Raw genomic sequence first — 24,948 nt, forward strand, 5'->3', positions numbered from 1 at the left:
TCGAGTGAGGAGTGGTCAGAAGCCTGCACTTTGATTCAAACACTATCTGCCAACACACATTCCAAATTACTACATCACTCCAATTAAATTGCATCACTTTAACTCTAATATTCCTGACATTTGCATTAAATGTACTTCCCAAAAAGATTCTTTATTTCATTGTATGTGGGCGAGTCCTTGAGTGTTAGCTTTTTGGAAGGATGTATTGATTGTGATTAGTCAGATGATTGGTAAACAGGTTCCTTTAAAACCTAAAATGTGCCTCTTGAATATTTATCCTGAAGTCTTTGTTATCCTAAACAACTTGAGATCCTTAATTAATGTCTCCTTTTAGGAAGTTAAACGCTGTATTGCATCCTCATGGAAGAAAGAGACATTATGTGGAATTTCACAATGGATTACACAAATGACTTTTTACTTTGCATTTGAGAAAATCAGCTATTTTACTAAGAACAAGCATGATAAATTTAGGGAAATCTGGTCTGTCTTTTACACTTGGTTGGGGCAAAAATAATATCCAACTTGATGGGTGGATAAAGGGCTTGTTTTAAGATCATATCATAAGGCAAACTGATGTTTATGCTAGTTGGTCTATTGAAGGTCTTCTACAAACTTATTTGTTTTATTTTTATGAATTTATTAATTTTTTCTCCTCTCCTGTGTGTATGTCCTTTTGGTTTTTGTCTTGTCTGGGTTTATATTTTAAGTATTTGTAAGTGAGTATATGTATGTTTCTTGTTCTCTTGTTAAAATCAATAAATATATGTTAGAAAAATACTCCTAAAAGTAAAGTTTTTCAAAGAAGTTACTCAAGTAAATGTAACTGGCTGATGTAAAATTAGTTGATATTTTTGGGCCTGAAATAAAAGTTTAAATGTTTAAAAACACCCCCCCCCCACACACACACACACTGCAATAAAACTGTGACAGTCAAACAGAATACTAGGAAGTGTTTTGCTTGAGCAAACAAAAGAGAAACTCCTCTAATACACCAAACCGCTTTATGTGAGCCTTCACTGGTTAACGTGAGGATGTCAGTTTGTTAACCACAGAAACAGACAAAGATGTAAGAGCAGATTTATTTTGCACTCAAACTACCTATACTTTCAACTAAACACAAATCATACTCAATATAAACTGATAAAACAAAACCAAACCATGTTCTGAAAATAAAGAGCAGAACAGCATGCACCCATTGCCAGGTAAAAATGTTAAAGGGGAAATGAGGGTTTAGAAGAAGTTCAAACAAGAACAGGAAGAGAGCCGAAAAAAATAGCCGAAGAAATGAGAATACAAAGGCAGAAGTGCAGTTAGTTGGTTTCAGTGTCAGGGGAGAATGCAACAGCGCTTCTCAGACACAAATGACAAACAGTTTTTCAGCTGACAATTAAAAGGAATTGAGAGATTTTTGAAAAGAAGCAATATTTTGTAAAGCAAGTCAATCACTGGATTTTCATTGCAGCTTTAAAATGAGGTAAGTTATGTTCTAATAAATGTGATATTAAAGTTCTACAAAACTCTACAAAATTGAAGTATAGACTAATTAGCTTCTGAACAGTAAAAAAACAACTTTATTATATGACTCCTTTTAGACATGTAAATATCATAAAAGACAACTATTTTAATTTTTCTTATAACTTTAAAGAAAAGGAAACTAAACATTTCTTGTGTGCTGTCTACATTTCCTGCCTTCTATTGCATCTCAACCTCATGTCAGGTATTTTACTTTCGCAATTAGAGAGAATGAAATGTAGCAGTGCAATAAAACGAAACTGGCTTATTTTTCTTACATCTCATAGCAGCAAACCTTGAACAGAAAAACATCCAGTCTTCCATAAAAGGAAATGGACTGATCACAGGAAGTGGTCGAAGATAAAAACCTGTGCTTTGACAGGAAGTTAAGATTTCACACAGACTTAAGTTGAGACAAAATGATGCATGTATGTGTGTGTCTATATACATATATAAACATGTTGTGATACACTAGGTCAAATAAAATAATATTGAAGCAGATAACTGGAAGTAGCACATGGCAACGTTTATTTTCGAACGGGGAACTTCTTCTTTACAGGGCCAGCTCACATATCTTGTGCACAGCAAGAGCGCCACCAATGGCGAATTGTTATATGTCCTTTTTCTTCAGATTTACAACCAAACAGCGTCCAACACATAGGAGCATAATCAGACCAAAAGTGTCTAACAATCTTAAATCTAGAGGTTCAATTATTTCTGTGTCTGGAACACCAAAGCTCCTCCCCTGTAAAATTAATACTTAATCAATTAAACATTTTTCAGTATTTTTTATGAATATAAACTGAAATCTAGAAACACTTTCTTTTCTTTTTTCAAAACCGTCATTTAGAGTTGTAATTTCAAGTTCAGTCTATCAGGAGGTGGCCGGTTCCTCACTGGACAAATGTTCCTTTCGACGGTAGATGATGACAAGTCTATTGGTTGATTCCCAACAGTTTTTTCTTCCATCTGTTGATCCACACCTTTGGTTGTATTGAGATCATCGTCATTCCAAAAGTTTCCAGCACACGAGTCTGTTTGTGTAAAATGAGCTGGATTTCCATTTACACCCAGAATCTGATTTCCATGTTTTTTAACACACTTCCCATTCACTTCCACACTGTAAGTTACAGGATCCAAGATTCCTTGTGCAACTCCATTCAACCACTTCTCCCTAACCAATACAGGTTGGCCTACTGTGAAAACTCTCACACATGGAAGAGTTGGTTCTGTTTTGTTTTGCATTCTCTGAGAGAACTGGAGTCTGATCAGTGGCAGTCTTGTTCGAACCTGTCTTTTTAGGAATAACTCAGCAGGAGTTTTCCCTGTACTTGTATGGTGTGTGTTTCGGTACCCTAAAAGAAAATTTGCAACACAGTGCTCAAGTGTCATACCCCCTACGGCTCGATTCTTTGCTAGCGACTTTTTAAGATTTTGGACTAAGAGCTTTGCTAATCCATTGCTGGCAGGTGACTTAATGTGCTGCACTCCATTTCTTTTTAGAAATAACTCAAACTCTTGTGAAACAAACTGAGGACCGTTATCTGTTACAACTTCTTTCGGTAACCCGTAAGCAGCATATAAATTTCTCAGTGTTTCAATGGTTTTAACTGAAGTAGTAGTATGCATAGGAATAATCTCTGGCCATCTAGTATAGGCATCCATAACTACCAGAAACATCTGCTTGTGGTCCTCTGCAAAGTCCAGATGGATTCTCTCCCAGGGGCTGGCATAAATGCACTGGTGCATTTCCATAAATGGAAATGCACCAGTGCATTTCCATTTATGCACTGGTGCAGTACAAGGCATACTACGCTGCTTCTGACAAATGGTACATTCACTGACTTCCTCTTCAATACACTCATCTACTGCTGACCACCAGAATAAACTTCTGGCGAGGGATTTCATCTTTACTATTCCCCAGTGGTGTTCATACAGTTCAGAAATCAACTGATCCCTTAATTTCTTAGGAACCACCACTCGTAACCCCCACAGCAGACAATCATCTTCAACAGTCAGCTCAAAAGTCTCTGAAAATATGGCTTCAGCAACTCATCCTGTACATGTTTAGGCCAGCCAGTTAACACCAAGTGCTTCACCACCTTTTACACAGGATCTTTGTCTGTTTCTTTTGCTATCTCCCTTGCAGTGATAGGTAACTCATCAAGGTAAGATACCTTGTAAATAGGGTTTGACACCACATCCATACTTGGTTTCATCAGTAACCTTGATAAAGCATCTGCATTACTGTGTTGCTCAGATCTTTTGTACTGAATCTCATACTTGTATGCAGCTAGGATTAGAGCCCACCTTTGCAATCTAGCAGCAGCTAGCATAGGCACACCTGTTTTTGGTCCCAAGATTTTTAGCAATGGTTTGTGGTCCATCACCAAAATGAATTTCCTTCAATAAATATAGTCATGAAACTTCATAACACCAAACAATAAACCAAGTGCTTCTTTTTCAATCTGTGAGTAGTTTTGTTCCGTCTTAGTTAGCATTCGGGATGCAAATGCAATCGGTCTTTCACTTCCATCTTTCATTTGGTGACTGATTACAGCACCAACTGTAATCAGTCCTACCGATTTTAAGTGGAATGTCCATTTATTGCATTTTTCTTAGATGCCCGTAAAAATAATTTCTATTCGCATGGCTTTTTTGTTCTCTGGGAAATTATTTTTTATGATAAATACAGAAACAACCATAAAAATCAAAACATCAACAATAGTGATAGTAATATTAATAATACAATACTATTCAGTGCAAAGTAGCCTATACATTTTTTGATGGGGGTGGTGAGGGACCTGGAAAATGGACAGGGGGGGCGCTGACCCAAAAAAGGTTGAGAAACACTGTTCTAGACACTTCAAACCTGGACTAAATTATTCTCAACTAATAGCAGAATATTTAGAACCATGTTTGTGATTTGTGAAACCTTTTTCTGATTTGTGAAACTTCAATAAAGGTTGATTTCACCACTTTTTTGGATCTGGATCACACTAGAACTGCTCCAGTTCCAAGACTACAATACCTAGACACTTCAAACTTGAACTGGATTATTCTCTACTAATATCAGAATATTTAAAAGCATGTTTGGGATTCGTGAAACCTTTTTCTGATTTGTGAAACTTCACTTCACTTAAACAGACTGCTGCAGAAGATCTTTCCTTCCAACAGCCATCACCATCTATAAGTACTTTTTGAAGAGTTACACCAAATTTCATTTTCCATTGGGATTAATAAAGTGGTTTTGAATTAGAATTGAATTTGAAAAAAAAAACTGCATGGAACAAGTGTGAATAGCAATCTAAATTTTAGTGAAGTTTCACAAATCCCAAACATGGTTCTAAATATTCTGCTATTAGTTGAGAATAATTTAGTCCAAGTTTGAAGAGTCTGAGTTGTATTTTAGGAACTGGAGCAGTTCTAGTGTGATCCAGATGCAAAAAAGTGGTAAAATCAACCTTTATATAGGTTTCACAAATCAGAAAAAGGTTGCACAAATCCCAAACATTTTACATAACAGGAGGGTTTTAACCCTCCTGCTATGTTCGTTTCTAGGGTACAGCAAAAATGTTCGTGGGTCAATTTGACCCGGGGAGTGTTTAATCATGCTATAGTGTCAGAAACCAAGAAATTCCCCCAAAACATTTTTGTATCTGATTATTAACTCCAATACTAATCATTTCAATCAATATTTGTGCAATGATGTTTTTGTATTTCTCAGAAATTAAGGATCAATGACAACAACCTACTCATTTACTCATTTGGACATAAAAAATTGAATTTACATTTTTTATGTCCACTGAAAAAAACTAGACTCAAAAAACAATAATTTCCTTAAAATTGATCTTTGGTAATTTTTTTTATATTACACTTTTTTTTTTTTTCAGTGGGTGATCCTTATAATTGAACTTGAGACACACATACTGTTCTGGGTCAAATTGACCTGCTGGTTAAAATCAAGATAAATGAGTCATGCAGAGAGTATTTATGTTTTCCTCCACTTCTGCTGAGTGTCACTCAGTGTGGGTGGAGTTTGCCCATGGGAACAGAAAAGATTCCTGTCATAAGTTGTGTGAACACCTGCTTTCTTGCAGTTTCCTAGTGAAGTAAAGAGAATAGTGAGAAAGTGAGCTTGTGTGTCGGCGTGTGCGTGTAGGGGTGTGGTGGTGTGTGTGTTTGTGTGTGTGTGTGAGGTGAAATATGGTTCATAGCTGCAATAAAACATATAGAATTGGACATTTTTTAATCTTTTTTTGCTAACCTGACTGCCGGGTCAAATTGACCCGAACAGTATCTATGTAAAAAGTAGAGCTAGGGGTTGGTACAAATGTGTAAAATGAATACATTTTCAATTTATATGTGGAGTGCACCTATTAAGACAAATACAAAAAGTTTCATGCAAAAAAAAATACTTCCAACTATTTTTAAAAAGTTTTCAAACTTTAAAACGGGTCAATTTGACCCAGAACATAATAGGATGGTTAAATATACTGCTATTAGTTGAGAATAATTTAGTCTAGGTTTGAAAAGTCAAGGTGTTGTAGTTTTGGAATTGCAGCAGTTATACTAAGATAGAGATCCAAAAAAAGTGGTGTAATCAATCTTTATTGAAGTTTCACAAATCAGATAAAAGTTTCACAAATCCCAAACATGGTTTTAAATATTCCACTCTTAGAGCAGAATAATCCAGTCCAGGTTTGAAGAGTCTAGGTCAGGGGTGCCCAATGTCGGTCCTAGAGGGCCGACATCCTGCAGGGAGCGTCTTTCCCTGGTTTAACTCACCTGGATCAAATGATGGCTCATTAGAAGGCCTAAGAAGAACATTGACATGCTGAAAAGATTGTTGGTACCACCAGGGAGAGAACTAAAACGTGCAGGATGCCGGCCCTCGAGGATTGACTTTGGGCACCCCTGGTCTAGGTGTTGTAGTTTTTAAACTAGAGTCGATTAAAGATACAGAAGGTAGTGAAAAATTAGGTGGAATCGCCCTTTAGCCATTTCCCGAATCGGAAGCTGGAATTGGAAACCAACTTCAGCTTCGTACAGACTGGCGACATGTCCAGGATGACCCAGAACGTTAGCTGGAGATAGGCACCAGCACCCCTCCTGACCCCTCTAAGGGACAAGGGTGTTAGAAAATGGATGGATATATACATCTATATCTCCATTGAGATATATCTATCTATCTATCTATCTATCTATCTATCTATATATTCTTTTTACTCCTTGTTTTTCCCATCTGCTTCTCTCTTCTGTAGTGAGTCCAGCTTGTGTGCTGTAAGAGCGACAGTCTTGCTTTACGATGACAGCAGTAAGCGCTGGGTACCGGCAGGGTCAGATGCGACCCATGTCAGCCGTGTCCAGATCTATCACAACGCTACAACAAACACCTTCAGAGTGGTGGGCCGCAAACTGCAGGCTGACCAGCAGGTATGGGACAAGAAAGCACACGTCCTCCAATATAATATGCAATTTCTCAGTTGTTTTGGAAAACGCTGAAATAAAAGATATTCACTTTAGAGAACACAGAATGTTATTTTAATATTAAAATGCAACTTTAGTCATAAGACATAATGCACTTTCCTCCATGCTCCATTAATATCATGACCATCTCAGTACAACTGAAATTTCTGTATGACACTGTTATGTTTTTGTCATTTATTTTCTGACATAAATCTTACCAATTCTTTCTTCTTTTACTTTTTTGTTGTTTGTTGGACTTAAGGATTTCCTTAATTTGTTTATCCTCCTACAAATTAATCAACATAATTTTTAACTTATTTTTTTAAACACCGCAGTACAGAAGCTCTTGTCAGATTTTGACAATGATAGTACCTTTGAAAAAGGAGGATGAAGTCCAATTAATATGAATCTGTGCATGTAATCACGGTCAATCTGTACTGTTTAGTCATACTTGATGTGAAAAAAATTAAGGAAATGTAAACAATAACTTGAAATATTCATAATTCATTTAAACTAAAACAAAATGAAGTAATACTGTATTAACTACCAGGAAGAAAAAAACCTGAGCTTGAAAATTCAAACCCTTTGTCGAGTTTATGGAAATCATGTTGGATTGTATAGATTTGCTGTAAGATTCTGGAAGAGACAAACAAAACCATATCAACCCCTAATTTGTCAAGTTTTATTCTTGCATCCTTGCTATAACCTATGTACCTGTTAAGCTAATGTGTTGAATTCAGGCCAACATTTCATTGACAGCTTGTGTCAATAAGATACTGCCTTGAGTCTTCGGTCCGTGTTATTCAATCATTTTGCAACACAAAAAGATAAAAATTCTCAACATTTGTCATGAGCTTTCATACTGCAGAATTATATGAGCATATAAACCAACTCAACATGACGAATTTACAGCTCTTAACATTTGGGCTCTGGCTCTAGCATGAATGACAGAAATAATAAAACAAACTAACTAAAATGGAAATAATAATAATAATGATAATAATAACAACAACAGCAATAATAATGATGTAAGAAATGTAATACTTCATCTGTGGTTCTTTTATGTCAGGTAGTGCTCAACTGCCCCATTGTCAAAGGGATGAAGTATAATCAAGCAACAGCAACCTTTCATCAGTGGCGAGATCCTAAACAGGTGTGGGGATTAAACTTTGGCAATAAAGAGGATGCAGCTCTGTTTGCCAACTCCATGACTCACGCATTAGAGGTTCTCAGTGGATCTGGAAGTGCAGGTACCCAAAGCTGAGCAAGGCACATATACAGTATATATCTGACTTTGAGTCAAATGAGACGGATGAGTGGGTCTACATATGTATGTATATGTTGAGTTCATGTAATAACTGTCTCACAGGTTCTGCTAACAATGGACCATCTCCACAGCAACTTGAAGAGCAGAAAAGGTACAACTGTCCAGAACAGTCATGTGTTTGATTCTTTTCATTAAACTTTGTGATTATAGAGCAAAATTTAAGCTTTTGTTTTTGTTCAGACTTGAGCGACAAAAGCAGGAGCAGCTAGAGAGAGAGCAGAAACGGCCAGATACCCCCGCCTCTTCTCCAGCTGCTCCTCCAGCTCCACCACCACCTCCTCCAGCTCCAACCCCACCAGCACCTCCACCCCCTCCCTGTGGTGGTGCAGTCCCACCTGCACCACCTCCACCCCCTGAAGGAGGAAGTGGAAAAGTTGGAGGACAAGGGGGCGGTAGTGATCTTGCATCTGCCCTTGCAGGAGCTAAATTACGGAAAACAGTAAAGGTAAAGGCATCATGCAGGATGTATAAAGTCTGTGTAAAAAAAAAGTCAGAGTTTTCTGACTCGGATGGAGGAATCCATAAAAAAGTGCAATCTCCTTTATTTTTGGTACATTTTTCTACGTATTATCCACTTTATTTCCACAACAGATCCATGACAGATTGAACAAACCCTGACGCATGCAAACCAAACACACCCAAGCAGCTCCAAACAGATTGCAGCTGTTTGGAAGCCACATTGGAGCTGTGCTGTGTTGACCCACAAACACAGTGCAGGTTACGCTCCTTTGACCACACAATATCACATCGTTGAGCTTGTGGGCACCACCAGAGGGGCCACAGAGGCTTTTCTTAACTAGCTAACTGTTGGTCATGTGATCAAAGGAGCCTAAAATTCACGCAGCTAATTGAGCAGGATAAGAATTCAGCGTTATAAATTCAATGTATAAAAAATGTCGGATTCTACTGAGATAATTTCCTCCATAAGTATCTTACGTATTTGCAAATTTAATCAAGGAGTAATTATTAAAGGACATCCATTAAACTTTGTGAATAAGATTTAGTGGTTTTGATCCCTTACCATTTTTTCTCACCATAAACATGAAGCTATTTTGGCATCGGAAGACAAAAAAAACAAAAAACTAATTAGAGTGCTTTGATTTCTGAAGGATGAGGGCGCGGCATCAGCCCCAGCTCCCAAAGCATCATCCTCATCATCATCTGGTGGGGGCGGAGGAGGTGGCCTAATGGGAGAAATGAGTGCAATTTTGGCAAGGAGGTGAGTTAAAACCCTAACACACAGGTGTCAAACTCCAGTCCTCGAGGGCCGCTGTCCTGCAACTTTTAGATGTGCCTCTGCTGCACCACACCTGAATAGAATAATTAGTCATTAGCAAGGCTCTGGAGAACTGATCTACACAAGGAGGAGGTAATTAAGCCATTTCATTCCAGGGTTTTGTACCTGTGGCACATCTAAAAACTGCAGGACAGCGGCCCTCGAGGACTGGAGTTTGACACCCCTGCCCTAACAGTTTGTTTTTCTCAGCATTTCTGATCCACCAAAGCAAATGAACAGAATGAAGCATGACTATAAGTTCAACCTCCAGAACATTTAGTGCATTATAGAAGTAGTTTCTCATTCCTCCCAACAAACTTGCCTACTAATGCTTAATAGTCAAAAACAAAAACTAACAATTCTCATTTCAGTGCTTGAGTTTTTAAAACACAAAAATGTTTAATTAGTTCTCAATTTCTGTAGAAGAAGTAACAGACTTTTGCAGGCTATCAACTAAGTTTTTTGTTTTTTTACTATTTTTTGGAGAAATGCATTGATCTGAGAAATGTACCAAACTGTAATTTCTGTCAGCAAAATAAAATAACCACTCTAACTTCACAAGAGACTTGAACTTAATTTTGATTCATATTTTTGTATATAGAACAAAGGTGTTTATATATTCCAGGGTGCAAAAGTGTTGACCTTAAACAAATTGTTTACACCACTGACTGTTAAAATGCATGTTTGCAGAAACAAAGAACACATGCAGAACACCTCCAAAAGTAAAACACAGTGAAAGAAAATCAATAGTGAAAAAACACATACACATGTACATATGCATACATACACTTACACACATACACAACCATATGCATACATATACAGTATGTACACATACCAAAATAAAGTGAGGCTAGAGGGTGTTTACATTGAAGCAACAAACTCAATAAATGGTTGCCATTTAGTGTTTGTGTATCTAATTTTCTCCACTTTCAAAAAGGACATGACCTCATTTATCCACTTTGTACTGGATGGAGCAATAGTTGATTTCCAGTTACAGAGAAGGTGGCGCCTAGCGATCACAGAGGTAAAAGCTATTACTTCCAACTCTGAACTAAAGTGTCAATAGTTCTTGAGAGTACAACAGACATGGTGTGAAAGTAAATTTGCCAGAAATTTATGAGGGCAGAGAAGGCGAAAAACCTATGTGAAAGATTTCAGGGTGAGCTTCCACATCTGTCACAAACATCTACTATATTTGGGAAGAGCTGTGCCAGCCTAGTTTTTGAGTAATGACATCTGAATACCACTTTGAACTGTATCAAGCTCAGATGGGCACATATAGAAGTTTTGTGAATGGCTTTCAGTGCTGATTCTCACTGATGTTCATCAAAAACCAGCCCCAGTTTACACTCCCAAGGTTTCTTAGTGTTTGTAGTTAAGAAGACATCATATGACTGAATCGAGTTATAAATCTTTGAAATTAAAGATCTTTGAAGGGGGTTAAGTTGTACAAGTTCATCCCACAGCTGCTCAGGTGGAAGGTAAGGGAGTTGGGAAATAAAAATTTTGCACAGGAAGTATCTAAACAAATGAGAGTGGAAGATTGTTAGGTCTAAATTACCTAAACACAGACACAAAGAAGAGACAAGAGTCAGAATTTAGTTTTACCTGCAAGGAGAACACAGCTGAAACCCAGTTACAGATTTCTGCCTATGCTCTGAAGCTTCAACTGAGTCTTACCCTGCTTTTATTAGCATTAGGAACTCCCTAGTTACATTCAGTGTGCAGCCCTGAAGGAAGGGGAAGCAAAAACAGCTGCACACTCACATGAATACAACTCATTTATACAATCTTCAAAAGCATATTTCATAAGATAAGACTATAGGTTTGCAGTTCCTCTATACGGAACGAAATTTCGTTGCATACGGCTCAGAACAATGTTTGAGGTTCCAATGTTATGAGGTTACTCCAGAATAAAATAAAATACAATATAAAATATAAATGTAAATATAAATATAAAATATAAAGTGCAGGAATGACAGTAAAATAGAAGTTATTTAGCTATGTACATGTGCAAGGTATGAAGTGGAGACCAGTTTTTTGAGTGCAGTCCAGTTAAGAGTTCAGCAGTCTGATGGCAAGTGGGAAAAAGCTGTTTCGGAACCTGGTGGACCTGCATCGGATGCTGCGGAACCTCTTTCCAGAGGGCAGCAGGGAGAACAGTCCATGGTGGGGATGTGAAGGGTCACTGACGATGTTTCGGCCTCGGGACACGCAGCGCTGGGATGAAATGTCCTGAATGGAGGGAAGGGGGGCCCCGATGATCCTCTCTGCTGTCCGCACCACTCTCCTCACGTTCTTCCAGTCGGAGGCGCTGCAGCCTCCACACCACACAGAGAGGCAGCTGGTCAGAATGCTCTCTATGGTGCTTCTGTAGAACATCTTGAGGATGGGCGGGGGCAAGTGTGCTCTTCTCATCCTCCGCAGGAAATACAAGCGTTTCTGTGCCCTCTTGACCAGAGACGTGGTGTTCACAGTCCAGGTGAGGTCGTTTGTGATGTGCACCCCCAGGAATTTAGTGCGCCAGCTGTGGAGGTCCACAGCCGAGCTGTTGATGAACAGTGGAGCGTGGCTGGGCCGGTTCTTCCTGAAGTCGACGATCATCTCCTTCGTCTTGTCAACGTTCAGGATCAGGCTGTTGTCTCTGCACCAGTCCACCAGCTGCTCCACCTCCTCGTTGTCGTCTCTGATGAGGCCCACCACCGTTGTGTCGTCCGCGAACTTCACGATGTGATTGGTGGCGAACCTGGGGGCACAGTCGTGTGTCATCAGAGTGAACAGCAGAGGGCTCAGGACGCAGCCCTGAGGGGAGCCTGTGCTGAGGGTGATGACATTGGAGGTGTGTTGTCCGATCCGGACTGACTGAGGTCTGTCGGTGAGGAAGTCTAGCAGCCAGTTGCGCAGGTGGGTGCTGAAGCCCAGGTGTCCCAGTTTTCCTGCCAGATGCTGTGGGATGATTGTGTTGAACGCTGAGCTGAAGTCCAGGAACAACATCCGCACATGAGTGTTCTTCTCCTCCAGGTGAGCCAGGCTCAGGTGTAGGGCAGAGGAGATGGCGTCCTCAGTGGAGCGGTTTCGGCGGTAGGCAAACTGGAACGGGTCGAATGTGGAGGGGAGTCTGGAGACGATGTGTTCTTTTACCAGCCTTTCAAAGCACTTCATCATGATGGGAGTCAGTGCCACAGGCCGGTAATCGTTGAAAGAGGTGACTTGAGGTTTCTTTGGCACCGGAATGATGGAGGCAGTTTTGAGACAGGCTGGCACTGTGGCTTGGTCCAGTGAGGTGTTAAAAATGTCTGTTAGGACACCAGCCAGCTGACCTGCGCATTCCCTGAACACCCGCCCAGGTATGTTGTCGGGGCCTGGGGCCTTCCGTGGGTTGACTCTTTTCAGAGTCTTCAACACATTTGCTGTGTCCAGGCAGAGTGCCTCCTCTTCCTGGTGGGGAACAGTTTTCTTTGCCGGAGTACTGTTCAGTGCCTCGAACCTCCCAAAGAAGTGATTGAGTCCATTGAGAAAGTCAGCATCAACTTCGCCCACTGGGGGGGAGGATGGATTGTAATCTTTGATCGCCCGTATGCCTTGCCACATACTCCTGGTGTTGCTGGTGTCGTGGAAGAACTCCTGTATTTTCTGACTGTGGGTTCGCTTTGCTAACCTGATAGCACGGTTCAAGTTGGCTCTCGCTGTCCTCAGTGCCTCCTTGTCGCCAGACTTGAAGGCTGAGTTCCGTGCTTTTAGCATTTCCCGTACCTCCTTAGTTATCCAGGGTTGTTGGTTGGCCCGAGTGATAATGTTCTTAGTGATGCTGACGTCCTCTGTGCACTTGTTGATGTAGGCTGACACAGTCATGGCGTACTCATCGATGTTGATCTGGTCGTTGTAAGTGGCTGCTGCCTTGAACATCTCCCAGTCAGAGCACTCAAAACAGTCCTGGGGTGCCTCCATGCCCCCCTCAGTCCACACCCTCACCTGCTTCACTGTAGTTTTTGTTCTGATCAGCAGGGGCTTGTATGCAGGAATTAGCATGACAGATAGGTGGTCTGAAGAGCCAAGGTGGGGGCGGGAGCTGCTCTGAATGCTTCTTTGATGTTGGTGTAGGCCAAGTCTAGAGTATTCACTCCCCTGGTTGGAAAATCCACATACTGGTTGAAGTGAGGGAGAACAGTCTTCATGTTGGCCTGGTTAAAATCCCCAGCAATGATGAAAATGCCCTCTGTGTGTGAGGATTGCAACTCACTGATGGTCCGGTAGAGAACACTCATAGCCTCTTTAGTGTTAGCACTGGGGGGCACATACACAGTAGTGATGCTAACAACAGTAAACTCCCTGGGCAGGTAGAATGGTCTGCAGTTGAAGACAGTTCCAGTTGCAGATGGTCTATTTTGTTGTCCAGAGAGCGGACGTTGGAGAGCAAAATGGACGGAAGCGGCGATCTGTGGGGGTTAGCGTTTAGCTTAGCTGTTAGTCCACTTCGACAGCCGCGCTTCTGCTGCCGGTCGCACCGCCTTCGCTTGCTCCTCCTCCGACTAGTGCTGCTAGGCGAGTCCGCTGCGCTGTGGGCCGCTGGGTCTTGCCTCCGTAGCACTCCGAGGTCATGTAAACACTCCAGAGTAGTCGTATTTATGAGTCCAAAATCACTTGATGATCGTAATTCCAGCAGACGCTGGCGATCATATGCTAACTTACTGAGTGGATGCAAAGTTTGTAGCGTTTTAGGCGGCGTATTTTGCTCAAATACTCGCAAGTTGTCGAGAGCCCATGCAGCCGCAGCCATACAGGGCGCCGCCATTTTAGAACAAAAAGTGGGGTTAAGACCATGAGACCTGTAAATTTAAACTGTTTCCTAAACTGGAACCATATTCTGAGAGTATTAGTATTAAACATTACTCAACCACTATGAGGTTGTTAGTTAGGCCAGGGGGATTTACAGAGGTTCAACTTGTTAGTAAAGCCAAAAGTGAGGCTGAGGGACATGAATGTGCTTCTAGTTGACACCAGGGTATCAACTGCAATAGACCAGAAAGCAATTTTAGTTATGTTAGCTGCCCAGTAATAAAATTGAAAATTGGGTAGGCAGAGGCCACCATAGAGTCCACCGTATGTTTTGTCTTAGTCTGGGTGTTTTGCCACTCCTCAAAATATGACAAATAGCTGAATCTAATGATTTCAAAACTTCTTGGTAAAAATACAGGTAGACATTTAAACAGAAACAGAAATTTGGCAAGATGTTCATCTCAATGGTACTTATTCTCCCAGTCAAAGAAAGTGAGAGAGGTTTTCAGAAAAATACTCAAAGGCTCTAATTGCAAGTGCAAACAAGAGGGGCGACAGAGGGCAGCCCTGCCTACAACCTCTACTTAAAAAGAAATATCTGGATCGGTTGTTATTGGTAATAATACTGGCAAAGCACAGTGTATTTAGAAGGCATATCCATGATAATTTTTTTTACCAAATCCAAATTTAGTTAAAACAGCAAACAGGTAACTCCATTCAACCCGATCGAACGTCTTTTCACTGTCTGTTGATATGACAACCTCAGGCGCAACTGTAGTCTCCCTCGAATAAACAATATTTAACAAGGTGCATACATTGTAATAAAGTTGACGCCCCTTTATGAAGCCAGTCTGCTCCTCTGAGATAATTGTTAGGAGAACCCTGATCAAGTTTCTGGGCCAGTATTAGAGATAGATGTCAGGATCATTATCCTTCTTTAAGAGAACACTAATAGAGGTCGACTTGAACTTAATTTTGACCAACATCATTGCTTTTTATGTTTTATCAAAACAGTTACCTTACTTTATACACAAGGATAAGCTAATTAAGTTGAACTTAAATAATAATAATAATAATAATAATAATAATACAGCTTATTAATTATGCCTTAGAACTCAGTAACATGAAAATAACTAAAGTAAAAGATTACAGATAGATATTTAGGTAGCTAGGAAGATATTTCAAAATATGCATATGAATGGCTCAGTCTATCGTATGTATTTTTTACATTTATTTCTGTCTCTCTTATCAGGAAGAAAGCTGCTGATAAGCCTGTGGAAAAAGTGAAAGAACCTTGCGATGTAAATGTTCCTCTTCTCATGATTTTATTATTTGTTGAGTGCACAGGAGACTATCTTGCTTGACACTACATGTGGTTTATTTGTGTGCCACCACAGGAAGAATGTGCTCCTGCAAATGCAAAGTCCTCTGGATCAGGAGGTGAGTAAATTCCTCCATTGTTGTATAACACAACAAAAGGCTCACTTCTTCCCACTTAATATGCCTTCCCTCTTCCAACTTTATAGAAACATAAATTAATGTGTTTATGAATAAAATTTCACATATCTAAATAACAATACCATCACATTGTAAAAATAAATTTCAGCAGAAATCAACGAGCCGAAATATAAATCTGCTTCAACACCAAGGTAAGAGAAGGCTTCAGTACATAGGGTACTGAAAGCTGGCGTTATATAATGTGCATTAAAACACTTTCATTCCTTTGTAAATGTTCAGCAAGCCTTTGTTAAACAAATACTGTTTTGTAACAGGCCAAAAACTGCCACCCAGAAAGACATCAGCTGCAGCACATCTGCCCAGAGTCCTGGGTCCAGGTACAGCTAGTCTTTTCTCATTTTGTATGTGTACTTATGTGGTGCCTACAGTCTTAAGCAACACTATAGCAAAATGACATTTTTGAGCTATATACAGTATATACACTGCTCAAAAAAATAAAGGGAACACTCAAATAACACATCCTAGATATGAATGAAAGAAATATTCTCATTGAATACTTTGTTCTGTACAAAGTTGAATGTGCTGACAACAAAATCACACAAAAATCATCAATGGAAATCAAATTTATTAACCAATGGAGGCCTGGATTTGGAGCCACACACAAAATTAAAGTGAAATAACACTACACGCTGATCCAACTTTAATGTAATGTCCTTAAAACAAGTCAAAATGAGGCTCAGTATTGTGTGTGGCCTCCACGTGCCTGTATGACCTCCCTACAACGCCTGGGCATGCTCCTGATGAGGTGGCGGATGGTCTCCTGAGGGATCTCCTCCCAGACCTGGACTAAAGCATCCGCCAACTCCTGGACAGTCTGTGATGCAACATGACGTTGGTGGATGGAGCGAGACATGATGTCCCAGATGTGCTCAATCGGATTAGGGTCTGGGGAACGGGCTGGCCAGTCCGTAGCTTCAATGCCTTCATCTTGCAGGAACTGCTGACACACTTCAGCCACATGAGGTCTAGCATTGTCCTGCATTAGGAGGAACCCAGGGCCAACCGCACCAGCATATGGTCTCACAAGGGGTCTGAGGATCTCATCTCGGTACCTAATGGCAGTCAGGCTACCTCTGGTGAGCACATGGAGGGCTGTGCGGCCCTCCAAAGAAATGCCACTCCACACCATTACTGACCCACTGCCAAACCGGTCATGCTGAAGGATGTTGCAGGCAGCAGACCGCTCTCCACGGCGTCTCCAGACACTGTCACGTCTGTCACATGTGCTCAGTGTGAACCTGCTTTCATCTGTGAAGAGCACAAGGCGCCAGTGGCGAATTTGCCAATCCTGGTGTTCTCTGGCAAATGCCAAGCATCCTGCACGGTGTTGGGCTGTGAGCACAACCCCCATCTGTGGACGTCGGGCCCTCATACCATCCTCATGGAGTCGGTTTCTAACCGTTTGTGCAGACACATGCACATTTGTGGCCTGCTGGAGGTCATTTTGCAGGACTCTGGCAGTGCTCCTCCTGTTCCTTCTTGCACAAAGGCGGAGGTAGCGGTCCTGCTGCTGGGTTGTTGCCCTCCTACGGCCTCCTCCACGTCTCCTGGTGTACTGGCCTGTCTCCTGGTAGCGTCTCCAGCCTCTGGACACTACGCTGACAGACACAGCAAACCTTCTTGCCACAGCTCGCATTGATGTGCCATCCTGGATGAGCTGCATTACCTGAGCCACTTGTGTGGGTTGTGGAGTCCGTCTCATGCTACCACGAGTGTGAAAGCACCACCAACATTCAAAACTGACCAAAACATCAGCCAGACAGCATAGGTACTGAGAAGTGGTCTGTGGTCCCAACTGCAGAACCACTCCTTTATTGAGTGTGTCTTGCTAATTGCCAATAATTTCCACCTGTTGTCTATTCCATTTGCACAACAGCAGGTGAAATTGATTGTCAATCAGTGTTGCTTCCTAAGTGGACAGTTTGATTTCACAGAAGTTTGATTTACTTGGAGTTATATTGTGTTGTTTAAGTGTTCCCTTTATTTTTTTGAGCAGTGTATTTAGCAGCTACATTTCATAAACCATTTGGGTGACACAAATGTTTTCTATTTTTACAGCTTAAAATGTTAGCTTTCAGAAGCAAGTTTAAATGTTAGTAAAAATGTTTTAATGCGTGTAGATTCTTTTCTTTTGTTCTGGAAAAAATGACATACTTGAGCATATGCACACCACTTAGGTAGATTTAAAGAAGAGTCCTTGTCAAACCTGTTCGATCCGACATAGTGACAGAAAACAGAGAAATCAGTTGAAATAAAAATAGATTTCTTTAAAGTATTTTTTTTCCCCCACCTGTTCCTCTAAAATGGATTTAAGCACATTGACAGACTGTGTGAGAATTCCAGTTCATATACAATTATATGGAATCCTATTTGATAGATTCAATAAATCAAATTCAATCCAATCATAGTTGAAACAAGATTCAATTATATGCACATTTCGATTTAGTCAGGATTGAAATATAACATGGTCAAAGTGAGTAAATCATAAAATGCCAATTGGTTAAAGGTTACAAGAGTATTCAAAGGAATACTTGGTCATTGCATTCGGTAATTGACTTTGCTGAATCCCTCATCCTGGGAATCACATGTGGAAGAGAACCACTCATTAACAGGAAACAAACTTTAACAGAACCAAGCATAACATGAAGGATCATCTAATTTGACCAGCTTGGGTTTGAGACACAGACAAAAGGGAATCCCTGGTTCAGAAGTACTTTTTATTGGAAATAAGAGCAGACAGCATTAACTGAACTAGACAAGCCTACAGTGAGCATGCAACCTTCATGACTTTTATTGGCTGCAGATAGTACATAAATGGCAAGAAGCCAGAGACAGAAATAGTTGGAATGTGTGGGTGATGTTTTTGTGTACCCTATAAACATCTACTTTCTGGGTTCACATGAGTTTTTTCTGTTTGTCTTTCCTCTACAAGACAAAATGAATAATTTTTGGAACTGTCTAAAACGAGCTCTGCTACGCCTATTTTTGGGCATTTGCTTTAAAATAAGCTTCAACTGAAAGTAAATGTGTTCTTTTGCCTCAACAGGCTGAAAGTGGTGAAGAAAAAGTCAGATGGTGAAGAAGGAGACGATGATATGGAGCGTGTCAAACAGGTTAGATCCTCAGTTTGTTGCAGCAATCACAGCAAGACAGCAATGTTTGCTTTTCTTTTTTGCAATAATTTAGAAATCAAGTTAATTTGTTTCGAAACACAGAATAATGCTTTTGCAAAAACTGCACAGATATTACTATGCCATTTCATGTCTTAAGGAGATTATAGAAGAGGTGAAAAAAGAGCTCAACAAGATGAAGGACGAGATTATCAAAGGTAAGGTTTTAAACTATTTTGGTTGAGAAGTTGTTTTCAAATTGTCTTCAAGAAACATAAAAAATCCAGTTGCTATTTAAAGTCATGTCCAACATTAGGTTGTAATTGTGTGCTGTGCATTTACTACAAAATACTAGAAATGTTATGACTGACGTTGATTTTTGTCTCTTCAAGCTTTGATCGAGGAACTCCAAAGATAAATGATGGATGTTACAGACAGCAGAAAGGCCTAACAATATGATGAAGAGATGGGATTTTTCCTCATGCAAATCGCTGGCAAAATACTTACTGCAATGTTGACTGAATTAAATGTCTAAACATCATTGATCTCTTTTTCGATGCCATTTAGATTTTAATTCTGATATTGATGCTAATATAAACTATCATAAATAATAAATTGATACAAATCTATATTTACTTTTTTTGTGGCTTTATGAGATGAGCAGCAACTGCTTTTTTTGCAGTTGTCACAAACTTCTTATTACACAATCTAATGTTTTAAGTGGATTTTTTAAAATGTCATCTTAAGTTTTATGCTAGCAGGAAAGCATTAGTTACCATCTTGATATAATCATTCAGATACACCAGGTAAATACTTAGACATCATCACACATCCAAATGACAACATTAAGCACCATAACAATTAGGAGAATGTCACAATGCGAGGTTTCTAGGACTGTAAGGCAAGCAACAACTACGGACACCCAAACAGTTTTAACAGATTTATTTAGCAATAGAATGTGCTGGAGAGCGTGTGGAGGGGCGTCGATCAGCGACAGCAGGGAGGAACCGGGCCAGCGGAGGAACTGCAAAGGGCGAGAGGTTAAAGAGGGAAGTAATGAAGGGAATGACCGAGTAACCTGATGGTGACTTACGGTCTGCAGGTAGAGGTAAGCAGAGGAGAGTACATGGGGGTCCAACAGTTGGTGTGATGTGATGGTTTTCCAGATGGGGAAGTTCCAGCAGGTGATTGAGGGCGGACAGGCAGCAGCTGAGTGCGTGACGCACCCAGGTGCAAGGCCCAACGGAGCAGCTAGGATCAGATAGATGTGATCAGATCAGATGTGTTTTTTTTTGTTTGTTTTTTTTTTTATTGTTATGTTGTGTTTTGATGTACAGCACTTTGTATCAGTTGTGGTTGTTTTAAAGTGCTTTATAAATAAAGTTGGTATGGTATGGTATAGATACTTCAGGTGAGTCCTGGTTCAGAGAGTGTTCAGCTTGGGTTCACTGTAGAGGAAGGAACAGATGAAAAGGAGTCAGAACAAGGACACTGGGAATACAGCACTGACAGCTAGAGAGTACCACTGTAGAAGCGGAACCACCTGGCATCTGCTTCCGGGAAGCCGCTCCTCTTTAAGGACCTTGCAGATTGGTGGTGATGAGTAACAGCTGGATCCCATCAGCCTACCACCCTGTGAAGGAGAAGAAAACCACTCCCCTGCAGAGCCCAACAGAGAATGTGCCAAGAGGTTGCAAATTAACTTACCAATAGCAGAATAGATTTATTTGACTCCAATTAAACCTACAGTACATACATTTTTCTGTGTTTTTAATACACTGTTTATGAGGAAATGCACTCTCAATTTTGAACTGAAGCTTTGTGTCATGGAATGACATGTCTCTTAATGTTTATTTCAGAATATAAATACTAATAAATACCAATGCTCTAAATACACAATATCATTTATTATCTTATTGCAATGATACATTATGATCCAGGATTATTGTATTATATTATTATGGTGACTTACATTTCATCAAATGATTTGAAATACATACATTAGGCCAACCTTTCCCAATTCCGGTCCTCAAGACACACTGCCCTGGATGTTTTAGATGTTTCTTTGCTTTAATACTCGTGGTCCAAACCTGTTAATCAGGTTAATCATCAACTGAAATCAGCTTGGTTGAAGCAAAGAAAAACCTAAAACATGCAGAGCAGTGTGCCTAGACCACCAGGGTTGGGAAACATTGAATTAGAGAGGAACATTTCAGAACAAATGAGTGCAGTGACTTGGTGGAAGAACTTTGTTGGACAACTTTAAAGCACATTTATTAAACATAGACATGTATGTCTCCCATGATCCAACACCGACATTGCATTAAAAACAATCCAGAGCAAACAATAATTTGTCTAAGAAAATTCAGGCACCAGCCCCCATGACTCTGTTAAGGAGTCATGGGGGTACATATTTTGTTACTGGACAATTTCAGAGGCTTGGAATTGTCAGGACTAACATTAATTTGAATTTAGCCTTTTTTTTTACTGATGTGCTATAACTTATTATGATTCTGGTATCTACTTTGAGGACATTTTTTTCTGTAATTTCAGACAAGCAGAATAAATGTCATGATTTGTGATTTTGGTGGTGAGGTAAACACAGTTAAACCCAGGAGGAGGTGCAATAATGATGGTTTACTGACAAAGAGTACAAAATCCAGGCAGCAGAGGTGAGCAAAAGGCTAGGAGCTCAATCTCTGGTAGCAACTGGTAACGAAGCAAATACAATGCAATATGACTGCAAGAAATGGGACAAGGACAGGGAAACACGGACACAGGTGGGTATAAATACACAGGGAAGGTAATGAGGGGAAACAGGACACAGCTGGGATCAATCAAGGGGTGGACAAGATGACACAGGAACTAAATAAACACACAGAAAACCCAAATCCTCACAATAAGGCTGATATTTCAGTCTTACTGTCTCTGCAAACTGTGCTGCATTGACTGTTTAAAACGGAACAAAGCAACATTTACCTAAATTACATATTATATTGGTTACTCTTCACACTGTTACTTTTACTTAAATAAAATGTCACCATAGTACCAGCATATTTACCTTATTACATTATGCTTGTGCCTTTTCCACACATGGTTAAAACTTACCTTCCTCACCAGCTGTGGCTCAAACCCCAAAGTCAGAGATCAAGAAGCTATTCAAGCATTTTATCCAGAAGGGAGGAAAAGGCCTGAGATGCAGTTATCCTCCCATTCAAGAGCTCGGGTATGTGTGGACAACAAAGGCAGAAGGAGAAACTGAACAAAGGATACAGAGTAATATCTCACCACTTTTATGACTATTATGGAAGTATACATCACAGAATGCAATAGCTCTTATCATACACCGTGTTCCAAATTAATATGCAAGTGATATTTTCTCAGTTTCCTAAATGATCAATGCAAATGATGGTCAATATAATTTTCAAGTCATGAACTATTACAGTATAAATCAAATTTTACTGAACAAAGCTCCCCATGAGAACAGTATTTTATTCAAAAATAAAAATCAAAATGCACTGTTCCAAATTATTATGCACAGCAGATTTTCTTAACATTTTATGGATTATAAAGAACTGCAAAAGGTCATTTTTTGAATGTGCAGCATTAAGTGGTCACATGTACTAAAATCAAAAGCTATTTCAATCAAAAACATCTTAACAAACCGAGTTACATGTTAACATAGGATCCCTTCTTTGATATCACAGCACAATTCTTGATCCATTGAACTTGTGAGTTTGTGGAGTTTCTGCTTGAATTTCTTTGCAGGATGTCAGAAAACCTTCCCAGAGCTGCTGGTTTGATATGAACTGCATCCCACCCTCAGATCTCCTGCTTTAGGAAACTCCAAAGGTTCTCAGTAGGGTTGAAGTCAGAGGTCAGAGGAGGATGGTGACCACACCATGAGTTTCTCCCCTTTTATGCCCATAGTAGCCAATGACACAGTGGTATTCCTTGCAGCATGAGAGGGTGCATTGTCATGCATGAAGATGATTTTGCTACTGAAGGTTCGGCTCGTCTTTTTAAACATGAAAGAAAGTGATCAGTCAGAAAGTCCATATACTTTGCTGAGGTCATTTTCACACCTTCATGGACTCTGAAGGGGCCGACCAGCTCTCTCTCTCTCTCCCCATGATTTCAGCCCAAAGCATGACTCCACCACCTCCTTCCTGACGTCACAGCCGTGTTGGAATGTGGTGGCCATCCATCACCAATCCACTACTGTATCCATCTGGACCATCCAGGGTTGCACAGCAGTCATCAGTGAACAAGTCTGTTTGAAAATTAATCTTCATGTACGGCTGGGCCCACTGCGACTGTTTCTGCTTGTGAGCTCTGGTTAGGGGCCCAATAGTAGCTTCATGCACCACAAGCCTCTGGAGGATCCTCCACCTTGAGGTTCCAGAGGCACCAGCAGCTTCAAATAACTGTTGCTGCTTTGTAAGGGCATTTTAACAGCTGCTCTCTTAATCCCATGAATTTGTCTAACATAGGGTGACCATATTTTCATTTGGGAAAACCAGGACACCTTGGAGCGGGCGGGGGGGGATCTCTGTTCCCATGCATAGAGATGTCTGTGGCATGCACTCACTTAACATAGGCCTACGTAATCCTACAATAACATGATATTTACAGTTGGTTTATTAAAAATGCTTTTCAGTAAAAGTCAACAGCAATAACTCCAATAACAAATGATAATTTTATTCAAAATGTATTTATTAAAAAATGCTTAACAATTCCTGTAATGAATGAATAGCACAATGAAAGAAATAATGTCTCATCTAAACATCCCTCACTTAACAATAAAAGTTAACAATAACTCTCAACTCCCAATAACACATGATACTCAGCCTCATTAATGAACGAAATAATGTCTGTTCTGTAGGCTATTGGAAAAAATAAATTAACAAATGAGCTAATTAACAAAAAATACCTCTTGTGTAGCAAAAATAACTCAAAATGTACCAAAAACGCACAAACATATCAATAGACTATCTTTACTTTCCTGCTTAATCCTCGTCTTCCTCTTCATCCGGTTTTTCTTCCTTGTCCTTGTTTGCCCATTTATATTTTGCTGTAGAGCTGATCTTTCTCAGCAGTTTCTTGTGGCTCAACACATACGTATGAAAGTCCTTGCAAGACATATTTTTGAAATTGTATTGCACAAATAGGATCCCTTTCAATGATTCAACTGAGAGCTGGTTCCTCTCCTTTGTCCACTGGCTCTGCATCAGTGAAAAAACTCTCTCTACATTTGCATTGTGAGGAGGAAGTGCAAAGACAAACTGTGCAATCTTCAGCAGTTCTGAGTAGCATGCAATACTTTTGGCCTTCTCAAAGTATTTGGTCCACTTCTGGTGCACCTGCAGGCCCATGAACTCATCATCACTGCAGCTTTCTATGAATTTCTTCAGATTGGCAACTTGGTCAAAGCATTTATCATCAATTGGTACCCCCTTCTCTCCAAGGTACTTGATGTAGGCCTCCACATCATTCCACTTTGGTGGCTCACTCATGTCCATCCACATGAATGGTGAGAACTCTTCCATAGGTGTCATCCACTTCTCCAGATACTCCAAACATGAACTGTACATGCCGAGCACATCAGCCATGAACTTGTCATAGCCCTCTTCAAGTCCTTCTCTGCGATTTTCGGCCAGCAGTCCCTTAACTTTGAGGGACATGAAATTGTTGTTATTCTGTTCAATAAGAATGTTGTGGATGCTGCTCAATATTTTCTTAACCTCCATGATGGAGTTGTTCTCCCTTTCCATTTCTTGAATGTGATTGTGGAAGACGGACATGAGTGAGTGCATGTGCCACAAGTATATCTCACTAAATGGGTTTTCAAAAAATGCCCTGATCATCATGGGTGGCTTTTCCTTAGACAAAAAGAATGCTTTTAAAGCAAGCAACATTTGTAGCATCCTCTCTATGCCTGGGAACAGAGAGAGCCA

General features: G+C 40.2%; 2 protein-coding genes and 1 long non-coding RNA gene across 3 annotated transcripts in view; 1 reads left to right on the forward strand and 2 right to left on the reverse strand.

Annotated features, from left to right (window-relative positions):
* The first annotated feature begins 1,298 nt into the window (after positions 1-1,298).
* LOC116728194 (vasodilator-stimulated phosphoprotein-like) lies at positions 1,299-19,620 on the forward strand. Its single transcript, XM_032576091.1, has 13 exons — positions 1,299-1,474; positions 6,777-6,948; positions 8,051-8,231; positions 8,351-8,399; positions 8,489-8,753; positions 9,418-9,527; positions 15,616-15,664; positions 15,761-15,803; positions 15,970-16,012; positions 16,136-16,198; positions 18,928-18,994; positions 19,152-19,209; positions 19,384-19,620. The coding sequence occupies exons 1-13, from the start codon at positions 1,470-1,472 to the stop codon at positions 19,407-19,409; spliced, it is 1,131 nt and encodes a 376-aa protein (XP_032431982.1). The 5' UTR covers positions 1,299-1,469; the 3' UTR covers positions 19,410-19,620.
* Positions 18,124-20,251, reverse strand: LOC116728196 (uncharacterized). Its single transcript, XR_004340961.1, has 2 exons — positions 20,085-20,251; positions 18,124-20,015 (listed from the first exon to the last, which is right to left on the reverse strand). It is a non-coding gene; the product is annotated as an uncharacterized LOC116728196 (long non-coding RNA).
* A 4,116-nt stretch (positions 20,252-24,367) lies between these two features.
* LOC116728191 (golgin subfamily A member 4-like) overlaps positions 24,368-24,948 on the reverse strand; it is a 43,427-nt gene continuing 42,846 nt past the window's right edge. The window contains exon 2 of the mRNA XM_032576086.1: positions 24,368-24,379. Within this exon, the coding sequence (XP_032431977.1) occupies positions 24,377-24,379 (3 nt within the window). The 3' untranslated portion in view covers positions 24,368-24,376. The remainder of the gene's footprint in view (positions 24,380-24,948) is intronic.

Source organism: Xiphophorus hellerii, chromosome 11, assembly GCF_003331165.1.
Source record: "Xiphophorus hellerii strain 12219 chromosome 11, Xiphophorus_hellerii-4.1, whole genome shotgun sequence".
NCBI classification, from domain to species: Eukaryota; Metazoa; Chordata; class Actinopteri; order Cyprinodontiformes; family Poeciliidae; genus Xiphophorus; species Xiphophorus hellerii.

What these genes read in the sequence shown, in the direction of transcription:
- LOC116728194 (XM_032576091.1), top strand. An exon ending in CAACTTGAAGAGCAGAAAAG is followed by an intron (nt 8,400 to 8,488) that starts GTACAACTGTCC and finishes GTTTTTGTTCAG; the next exon opens with ACTTGAGCGACAAAAGCAGG. An exon ending in AAATCTGCTTCAACACCAAG is followed by an intron (nt 16,013 to 16,135) that starts GTAAGAGAAGGC and finishes GTTTTGTAACAG; the next exon opens with GCCAAAAACTGCCACCCAGA.